The 10,918-nt window shown below is 39.5% G+C and overlaps 1 protein-coding gene across 1 annotated transcript in view; it reads left to right on the top strand.

The window, feature by feature from the left end:
- The first annotated feature begins 1,702 nt into the window (after nt 1-1,702).
- Nucleotides 1,703-10,918, top strand: part of LOC146617774 (solute carrier family 22 member 6) — a 29,221-nt gene continuing 20,005 nt past the window's right edge. The window contains exons 1-6 of the mRNA XM_085372141.1: nt 1,703-2,056; nt 3,537-3,640; nt 3,781-3,935; nt 4,602-4,770; nt 5,165-5,288; nt 8,859-8,968. Of these exons, the coding sequence (XP_085228267.1) occupies nt 1,703-2,056; nt 3,537-3,640; nt 3,781-3,935; nt 4,602-4,770; nt 5,165-5,288; nt 8,859-8,968 (1,016 nt within the window). The remainder of the gene's footprint in view (nt 2,057-3,536; nt 3,641-3,780; nt 3,936-4,601; nt 4,771-5,164; nt 5,289-8,858; nt 8,969-10,918) is intronic.

Below are 10,918 nucleotides of genomic sequence, written 5' to 3'. Positions count from 1 at the left end.
TGATTTTACATACATTTTACATAGAAAACAATGAGAAAATGAGAAAAAGGGGAATGCGGATGGAGGAAAGATAGAGAATCAAGACGCCCAGAGGATTAGTAAGAAGGACGTGGGGGCAGCTATGAAAAGGGTGATGAATGAAAAAGGCAGTTAGTCCAGATATACCTGTTGAGATATGGAGACTGGCTAACACAACATTGGAAAATGAGAGGATATCTCAGGAATGGAGAAGACATGTACTGATACATGGAGGTATGCTCTGGCGAGAAGAGGAATGAAACTGTTGAGGGTATGATAGATGTTTAAGAATGAGAGCGAGACAGATGAAAAGGTGAATACTGAAATTGGTAGAGTTTAAATATTTGGGGTCGACCATTCAAAGCAGAAACATTTAATTAGACACACTGTCCACACTGACTACAGAAAAGCTCCAGTATTGAAAATATATTGATTCTTTGCAGCTTTGTACAGTTCCATTTGTTTCCATGTAACCACAAGATGGTGCTGCAATGTGGAATGAGTGGCAGTGCAGGTGGCACAGAAATGAACACTGTTAGAAGCTCTTGAAAAATTAAAGTTGTTTACGCTACTTTTTCCTTCTGTGAAAGTGACGAGTAGCATTTATGTAATAGTGCCGGAGTTGTATTTCCTGCTTAGAATTCAGTAGCAGGGCTTGTACTGAGTTGCCTCTGGTCTTTTTTGATCATTATGTGTAACTACTCCTCTATTCTTCCTGAAGTAATTTCTTGTCCTTCCCACTGACAGTGTCGGGAGCCCCACGCCTAATCAAAGAATGCCAGTCTTCTCAGATTACCCCTGGGAGCTCTGTTCCAGTTTGCATATAAGTTACTATGCATGAGGATTCCTCGGAGAAATAATCGAGGTTCTTTAAACTATATTATCAGCAGCACAAACCAAGAGATGACTGGATGTGTTTGGGAAGTGGTGAGCTAGTGATGGAGTAGCATAAAAAAGCAGCTCTAATTCCTCCTCAATAGTGCTCTGAAATGGGTAATGCTTCTTTGCCTCACCACCAAAGACACCCTCCCCCCCAGTTTCAGTCACACTGACAACAAGTTGAACTAGTCTGACAACTGAAATACAGGAAACTGAGGAGCCATGTGATGCCTTTGGGTTTTCTCATAAACAAACAGAACTTTTTTTGATCCGCATTTATTGCTGCAAGAAATGCTGGGCAAATAATTCAGCTGAATCAAGTTGTTTGTCAACTGGGAGAGACAGCCACAAATTCTTGGTAAAAAGTCAAAACGGGTTACCTAATTTATTCTTATGAAACTTTTTGAGGAGGGGCGGAGAGTCAAAAGGCAAGCAGCCCACTACACAGCAGCTCCTCCCACAGTGAGGAACCTCCTCCCTCCTGTTTTGGTTCACTCCCATCACTCGGAGGTTAGATCACCCTCAGAGAGCTGCACACTTTCCTACAGATAGCCACAGGTTGCTGTTTAGAGTGCGGCGCAGCACAGGTGTGACTGCATATGAATGAGAGTGACTCTGCCTGTTAATCATCAGCCTGGCACAGGCATAAATTCCAGCCTTTTTTTCTTAGACATTTGACTGAAGCTTTGTCTGCTTGTGCATGTATTCCAGCTTCATTTTAGCAGCTCTTTTGGACTTTCTGAATTAGATCCGATTAGTTATAATAAGGCAGATTTTAACTGTGCATTCACCAACAGTCAGCACAATGAATTTTGATGAAATCCTCTCTGTTATCGGAGGCTTTGGGAAGTTCCAGAAGATCTTATATGTGTGGATCTGTCTACCTCAGATCTTTCTGGCATTCCACATGCTGGTTTCAGTCTTCACCGGGGCAGTCCCTCCTCATTTATGCCGCTTTCCCGGGCTCTCAGCGGGGACTCCAGCCTCTTCAAACTTCAGCCTTCTAACCACCCGTGATGGACAACTTGACCTGTCCTGCACCGTCCCTTTAAACCACAGCAGTGCTGAATCTCTTGGCAATGGACATCCTACCCGGAGGAGCTGCCCGGACGGCTGGGAGTACAGCACAGAGACATTTCAAAACACTATAGTAACTGAGGTGAGTGTAAATCCAGCAGCCTCTTGGATAAACCCAGATGTGTTCAGCATGGAGATACGGAATGTGGAGAGACTTAACACTTTTATTACAATGGCCTCTGGTGACATTTGAGACAGGGGTGAATGGGGTTACAGTTGAGAGCTGGACTCATGCAGGGCAGGGCCCTCTAGGCATCCCTACATACTTGGATAATGTTTTTGAAACATACACGTGAGGGGCGGGGAGCAGCAGCAGTTACATGACCAAAATGATGTAACTGGACAGGGCACTGTCACATGTAAGACACAATTCATCTCCAGTAAATACAGTAACTAAGGAGAAAATTATGAGTTAAGTGCAGTTGATTTAGGACAATCGACTCATCATTCGATTAGAAGATGTATGTCGGCCTGGAGCATTTTAGCTTTTTATGCTATAAAGGACCTCACTGATCTGTAATGTTAGTTCTAAAACCAAAGAGCACTTTGCTAGAGCGTCCTACAAACGCTCTAGCACCTTTTGTCGAGACAAAGTTAATGAAGTTTATGAAAGGCTGCAGAGTTCTCTCTACCACAGATATCCAGTTGGAGACACTGAACAAGAGAGACACAGAACTTAAAGAATCCACCCATCCATTTTTTCCTGTTACCCAACTCAGAATCACGGTCGGCCTGGAGCCTATCCTACCTGCCATAGAGGGAGCGGAGGGGTACACCCTTGACATATTAACTGCTCGTCGCAGGGCTAACACAGAGAAACAAACAACCACTCACACTTACGTTCACACCTACTGCCAATTTACAATCACGAATTAAGCTAACCCCACTAGCTGCATGTCTTTGGACTCTGTGTGGACAAAACATGCAAACGCGAGGGCGACATCCATACTTCACACTGAAACACTTCAACCAGATGTCAGATTTGAACCTAGGGCTTCTTGCTGTGACCTTTCTGCATCACTGTGCTGCCCAACTTAAAGATTCCTGAATTCAAATTTACGGGAGAGTGCCACAACACCAAAGATAGTGATTCTCTACATGAACTGTTTCTCTCTGGGTGACCACTGAAATTATAGTCAGGTGACACAAGGCTTTAACAAAGTGCAGTTTTCCTTACATATCCCTATGTGATCAAGCTCTCTCAAGGTCCAAGAGTAAAAAATAATGTTTTAAATGACTCCCGAGTTCTTAAAAAAATGTGAAAAATTCATGTTAGTGCCAACACTATCATTAGACCTTATTCTGTGAGGGACATAAACGTCTCCTGCTATCTCGCCAAATTTCATGATGATCACATCCAATCTTTCTGAGATATCATGTCCTTGAGTAAAGGGTTTGTCTAGGGTGACTGTGGGGATCAATTTGTATTCTAGCTGTTTAAAATCACAGAATTGTCTCCAATCCCTTTCAAAGTAAAGCATTTGTACCAATGTGCCACTCACTGCGCCTGTTTTCCACTGTTTAAGAGTTTTCATGAAACATCTTGCTTTTCTTCCTCCTAGTGGGACCTGGTGTGCGATAATGCCAGCCTGAACAATGTGGGCTCATCTATCTACATGTTTGGCCTTCTTGTTGGAGCGGTTGTGTTTGGACACTTGGCTGATAAGTAAGTTAAACATAGCATACCCATTTCAGAGCTCTATTGATCTGAATACAAAGTACTTTACTCTTTTAGGAGTTTGTAGTGGTAGAATTTTTTGAGTGTCATTTACTGGAATGACTAACTTCTGAAATCTTTTGTCGCAGATACGGTCGCAGGATAATTATCCTTGTCAACCTAGCTAGCCAGGCTATCTTTGGAGTCGCTGCTGCTTTCGCACCTAATTTCTACATCTACACTGCCCTTCGCTTTATGGTTGGAACATCCATCTCTGGTGTTATCATGAATGCCTTTGTCCTTGGTCAGTGTCCTGCAGTGGTTACACGAAAACAGAAGTTAAACAAGATGCTAAATGTCTTCACTGTTGAAGTGTCAATAGTGCAGATAAAAATTCTGATCAGCACGATATGTGTATTATCCTTTGACCAAGATCATCAACTTATATGAATTGTTGTTGTTCAAAGGAATTAAAAGGAAGTAATTCAAAGAAAAGTTTTCTCACATTACAAAAACATGTTACGTTACCTATACTGGCTAGACTGGTGTGGTTTTACGTACAGTTTTTGCTTCTCCTTCTTTACTTTGAAGATAAATGAATGTGGTGCACAGTGCTTACAAGATTACAAAGCATGGCATTATAAACCTAAACTAAAACCTGCATTTATACTTACCATTAGATGTTATGAAGGGAGAAAATAGTTTCTTCTCTCATAATTTAACAAGAATGAACACTTGGGCTCAACCACAGTTTTAATGGTGGCACTCCACCATTTTGGCACATGCAGGTTAAATTTGTAAAAAAAAAAAAAAGTACTAGAGTACGTGTACAGTGACATTTCTAAAATAGAAAGTAGTTTTAATCAAAGACTTGACTGATGTTTTTACTTATTTATTTTTGGTATATCTTTCATATAGTATTTTGTATTGTGTGTCAAGCTTTGTGTATTAATATGTTCTTACTGCACAGGCACAGAATGGACCGGATCAAAACAGAGGATGTTGGCGGGTATAATCACAGACTACTTCTTTGGCTTTGGCTACATTTTTCTGGCCGGTGTGGCGTATCTCATAAGAGACTGGCGTAAACTGCAGTTGGCTATATCCGCACCTGGCTTCCTCTTTATTTTCTACATCTGGTGAGCGTGGAGCAGCCCAGCCTAGAATTTTGACTAGTTTCCAATAATGATTTGGTAAAAGTATCAGAAAGCAAAGAAAGAAGGGAACTAATCAACAACAGACTGAGTTTTTGAACACTGTGGTTCAGAAAATAAAACTACAGCCAATGCTCACTGTTGTGATTTATATGAAATTCCTCACAAGCCAGTGTGGTCTTACAGAAAAACACGCTGACCTACTTTTGAATTCTTCTTGTTTGTCCCTTACTTTAATACTTTAATACTACAGTCAATAATAGCTGAATTCTACTAAGATGTTTGAGAATTAGGTGATGCGACAAGTCATAGCTTCCAATTAAGGCATCGAGAGTCAAGTATGTGTGTAAAGAACAACTATCTGTAATATATTTTTTAGGGTTTTGCCAAAGTCTGCTCGCTGGTTAATGGCCAATGACAGGACAGAAGAAGCATGGAAACTGATCCAGAAGGCAGCGCAGATAAACGGGAAGCCCCTCATTAAAGACCTGGAGATGTGTCAGGTACAGGTTAATTCTGTCTCTTACACATGAGCTTTTTTTTCTACAGCTGTCATTGTAGAATACAGCAAACACTCGAAACTGACATTGAGTGTTGTGCTGACAGATGTCTGATGGTGGGCCACTAAGCCTACTAATACTAGTCTACTGCTACTACTCATGGTCTTACTGCACACTAAGGTCTCTATGTCAACTCATTGAAAAATTTAAGAGACCATAAAAATTTAGTTTGTTCATCAAAGATCTAAAAAGCTTTTTTTTCCTATCACCAAATTTTAGGATTAGCCTATGTGACATAGATCTCAGAAGATTTCAAGATTTAAAAAAACAAAACAAAAAACAGTTTGTCACATTCTAAATATTTAGATACGTCTAAAGCTGAGATTATTCTGTTACTGGACTCTTGGTTCTTCATATTGGTTAGACACTGCATTTGTCTTTTTGGTCTCCCTAACATGCACAGTACTGCAAATAAACTGATGATGTCTGGAATCCTATCAAATTTAACAGTACCATCAGGGAGGCATCACTAAAACCTTGAAAGTTCGAAAATGTTGAAAAAACGAATACATAGCAAATTTAGGAACCACCGAAAGGAAGTGAGAAAACATGTTTTTTTCATTTTGGTGATAGACTCTTAAAAAAATAAGTTTCTCTTCCTGTCGTGAGCTGAAATTATGGAACTTGCCATTTCATGTTGCTGACTAAGCAGTTCTTAGTATCCTTAGTAACACATGTAGCACTGGCCTGATTAACAGTCCCATCAAATTAAGTAGCTTCATTAAGTAGCTGTCCTACATGAGTGCTTAGATGATCATTATAGATTTCCAGATATTCATTTCAGCTTTAAGTAAACACCTAACACAAAAATTGCCAAATTCAGTGAGCAACAGCTGCAAAACTGTTTTGCCAAAGCGAACAGTCTTGGGCCTTACAGATGAGAGACACGTGAAAAAATTTCCAAATGCAATTAAATCTGTCTCTCTCTCACTATTCTGGAGTGAGCTTTGGCAAACTACAGCAAATGTTATTTTTTTATATGAGCCTTATGACAACAAAGAAAATGGTATTATTAACTGTCACAGTGTGCGGATGCAGACTGTGTGGAGTGAAGAGGAGGGCCCAAATGCAGACATGCAAAAACAAAACTTGATTCTAACAGAAAACATGCCGTTTATTATGGCATTATTGAGCAGTACAAAAAATAAAAGGGCAAAAATAATTTGAAGCTAAGCAATAACCTAAAACTGGGGAAAACTTGAACGAAAACATGAAGCATCCTAAACATGAAAAAACCTGGCGAGGACAAAATAAACATGCAAAAAACCTTAAACCTGACAACTTGGCATGAATCCACAAAGACCTGGAAATATGGCATAATGCGGCAGGACAGCAGACGATCGGACAACGAATGAATGAAGACTCAAAGATCAAATGAATGAATGAAATGACCTGGGATCATGGCATTAACTTAGTTTTAAAAAACACTTCCCTGGTGGAAGAGATAAAGTCTTTGTGGTTGGTTGCTAGCCGATGTTCAGTTGCTGTTTGCCCCTGTAATGTATTTACTACTCTGTCATTTGTAAGTCACCAGTATCCTGCAAGGAGCCACTGCTGAAAAAGGTTATCTCGCCTACCTGCCCAATTCGCATCAATAAGTGGTTATTTTCCCATCTTCACCGGAAGTTGCTGAAACTCATTGACTCTGTGTGATCTCGTTACTCCCTGTGTGAACAAGACTTAAATGGTGCTCCTCTGATGCTGATAAAAGAGGACGAAGGTGCCAAGTTGTCCCCACTAACTTGTCACTGAACGTGGATGTAGCCACTTTAAAATCACCCACTGCTTTTTGCACTTTGTTTTTTGAAGCCTGAATAATACTGTTTTGGAGGATTAATTGACAAGGGGGTAAAGTGCTCAGCTATCAGTTTGGTTAAACTCTACAGCATTATTTAGTGCTAGGAAGCTTAATAATACTTCCAAGTCTAGAAAAAAAAAAGAGGGTTTTTTTGGTTCTGCATAGTACACTGCACAGACATGATGCCCTTAAGGTTCTTTATTAAAGTTGCAGTAGGCTCTTGAAAGTGTACATTTTCCTGGAGTCAGATTAGAAAAAAAATAAAACTACAGATTTTGAAGGTGTTTTGTTTTCATCTTTTTTCCTTAATGGTAGTCTAAAAACTAGCCAGTTTGGCTAGTAAATGTGCTCTTTGGCCCTGAGATTAATGGGGTGTCTATAATGCAGGGCATTTCAAGAGCTTTTAAATTCCCCATTTTGCATGTGTTTGATCAAACGAATATGGAAGCCCGTTTCCGCCACCAAAAAAACCCCTAAAAACAGGTATCCATAACTCGAAATTTCGAGTTATTTTCTTGAAATTTCGACTTACTAATTCGAAATTTTAACTTGTTAACTCTAAATTTCGAGAAAATAACTCTAAATTTCGAGTTATGGATCCTTTGTTTGTTTGTTTTTTGTGGCAGAAATGGGCTTCCATAAACGTATATACACTAATATGAACTTTAGAAATATCTGGCTTGTAGAGAGAAGTCTGCCTCTGAAGTTACCCAGTTTAACATCTATGCATCTTGTGGCGCTTTTCTTCATCTTTTGTTAGAACTGAATTTGTCCTATAGAATATGCAAAATATAGTCATTACTTACACCTCACAGGTTTTAAAAGAAAACTTGCAAACAGAATCTCTTTTTTGTTTGCTCACTCTCATCTGCGGTTTCAGCAAAAAACATATGGAAAACTACAAAAACCACAGGCGTCTGGTCCATGAAATATCTCTGACTTTATTGAATGTGCAGTAAATCCTTGTGTCCCGATGGCAGTCTAAGGTTTATGTGAACCAGCTGCTTGGATGGTCATATAACCGCACATTTCCCATTTTTTTCATGTTACAATGCAAGAAATCACTGACTAAAATTTCAAGCCCTGCTCATGGTCTCAGACACTCACAGGTTTTGTCAAAAGTCTGTGTGAATCAATTTCAGACAAGCACACATACAGCGTCATCTGTCAGCAGGAGCCAGCCGTCTTTCACCATTACTGGAAAAGTGCACAGGCTCAGTAAAAATAAAACACAAATCAACTACTGGATTTGCACAGAAGCTCATCTCAATGTATTTTTACACCTTGTGCATTTCTTTTTTTATTCAGTGCTACTAAATATAACTGTTTCCACACACACAGCTCTGCTAACGTGCTGCTCATGCTACGCTCTTTATACAGACGTGGCTTTCCACTCAGCTGTAGTGTTGTAGGTAGGAAGGTAATTAAACACAGCTTAGAGCAGATATCATTAAAGCACTAGAAGCAAAGATAAATAATGTTTCATTACAAATGAATGTCAAGGATAGTTTTTATTAGCAGTGAGAATATTCCCTCTATGACACTGCTATTCTATTTTTATCCTCCTCTGTTATTCAGGAGCCACTACTTATTTTCATGTGTTTTTTGATAAGTGGGTATCATTTAAACATGCAAACTATTCAAACAGAACTACTGAACATATTTTGCACCCTCAACCACAGACACTGATACCTATTGTCTTGCTTGTTACACAGCAGGTCTGTAAAACCGAAGAGAAAACTGTAGCGAAGAACAAACACTCGTTCCTTGACCTTGTTCGAACACCAAGAATGAGGAAGCACTCTCTGATTGTCTTTTATCTGTGGTGAGTATAAGCACATGTTTTTTTCAGTCAGAGTCAGACTGAGCACAAGACTGCTCCTGAGGGTTCACGCTTATCATCCACATCCCCACCTCTGCATGTCGGCCTTCAGTCCTGTCTAAGGGGACCTTTTAAACTCTCAACAGGGGCTGAAGAGTCTGTCTGAAACATGGATTTGGGAATGCAATAAGGACAAATTAGTGCTATAAGCTCAATCAAATTTCAAACAACAGAAAAAATGACCATGGGAAAAACAAATGAGTAAGCTTGTCTTGCTTCTAAATACTTGAGTCTTATTTATCCAGGAAAAATGTAACATCTGAACAAAATCTCCATGTAAGACCTATTTGAATTTGAACCCAAAACAAACAAATAAATCAAACTTATTTGATATACTTCATAACATGGCTGAATATTAGCACTTAGCTCATGCTAATGCCAGCTAGCTAATTTAGGTAAATCTATTTCTGGGACATAAAATGAAATTTTGGCTAGCAAAAAAATACTGGGCTTAAAATAGACTTACAGTAGAAAGAGAACAGCTGAAGTAGCAGTCAGGCACCTAAATATTTAAGGTCGAACTGTGAGCTTATCAGCTAACAGTAGTGTTGGCTTGCTAATCTATATGTAATGCACTTTGATAGCATCTCTGGCACATCTTTGCTAACTGATGTCACACAGGTTGCGAAAAACAGCAAGCCACAACTAGCTGGGATGTGCAGGCCATGAACCAAGTCACAGAGGGCTTATCTATAATCAGTGAAACACTCATTAGCTCACTGGGTTAAAACAACATTAAAGCTGGAAAAACCACACCACACTGTGTGCACAGTTTTACTTTTGGCCCTAAAAAGATATAGGAAGCAGTTTGGAGTTTTGTGCCTCTTCAACATTCCCTGCAGTCTAGAATTTTGCTTTTTGACAGTTTGTTTTTCTGCCTCTAATCTGATTATGAAAAGCTACAGTGGAAGCCTGCGGAACTAGTTTGATTCTACTTACAGTTGAGGTGAAGCATTAAGACTTATATCGTTCCTAAGGGCTAAATGTCCTGTTAAAAATATAAAGGATGTCCTGTCATATCACATTTTTCATGGCTAAGGATGAGTGCCTTTGGTTTTTGCACCACGGAATTCTCAAATGTGAATCCATCAGTGCAATAAGGGGTTTATTCACTGCAGCCCTGCTAAAATATCCATGTTTACAGATAGTTCTTACTGACAGTCAGATGAGAAACAGTTAACCCTGTGTTTTTTTATACATATTGCCCTATCGCACAAGCATCACAGTCATCAAATAGCTTTTATTGATGCATTTCCTATTAATTGAAATGCGGATGTTGCTTTAGTCCCTGTTCCTGTCGAAACACGAGATAGTCATCTGTGCCAGAGCAATAAAGTCTTTGTTTTTGTCACTTCAAGCTTTTTCCATTTGCTGTTTTGATGCTATAATCGGGATCAGCTGACCTTACTCTGCATTTCTTTCATACTGGCCACATATCTGGCGTGGATGGTGATTGCTTAATTGTACCAAACAGTGAATTGTACCAAAGTGGATTTGCAGTGTTACTCCAACTATCCTTAAATCTACTGTGAATCAGTGTGTTGTAAAAATAGTCCAGCAGGCTGATTTTTATAGCCAGTAAATGTAAAAACGATGCGGAAACTACAATGTGCAGAAGATGGACTACAAAATGCGCATCTTAATTCACCACAACTTGTTCTACCCCCATTGTTTTATGTGGGGCATTTAAATAAGAACCACGGCTCAAAGTTATGTCAAACCTCTCTGTCTAAAAACTCTTCACTTAGTCCTCCTGCTCAGTGTTTAGAGGCGAACCCCACTTAGTGCTCCTCAGTAACACAGTAAAAATGAACTGAACCGTCACTTATCCCTTGTGATTATCCTAAAGGCTGCAATACAGCAAAGTGCATTACTAATTTAAACCAAATTATA

The sequence above is a fragment of the Diplotaxodon limnothrissa genome, linkage group LG15, assembly GCF_057381915.1.
Source record: "Diplotaxodon limnothrissa isolate DT_005_m linkage group LG15, D_limnothrissa_male_GT1.1, whole genome shotgun sequence".
Taxonomy (NCBI): Eukaryota; Metazoa; Chordata; class Actinopteri; order Cichliformes; family Cichlidae; genus Diplotaxodon; species Diplotaxodon limnothrissa.
The sequence above is the reverse complement of the archived record's forward strand: the minus strand, read 5'-3'. Positions and strand labels throughout refer to the sequence as shown.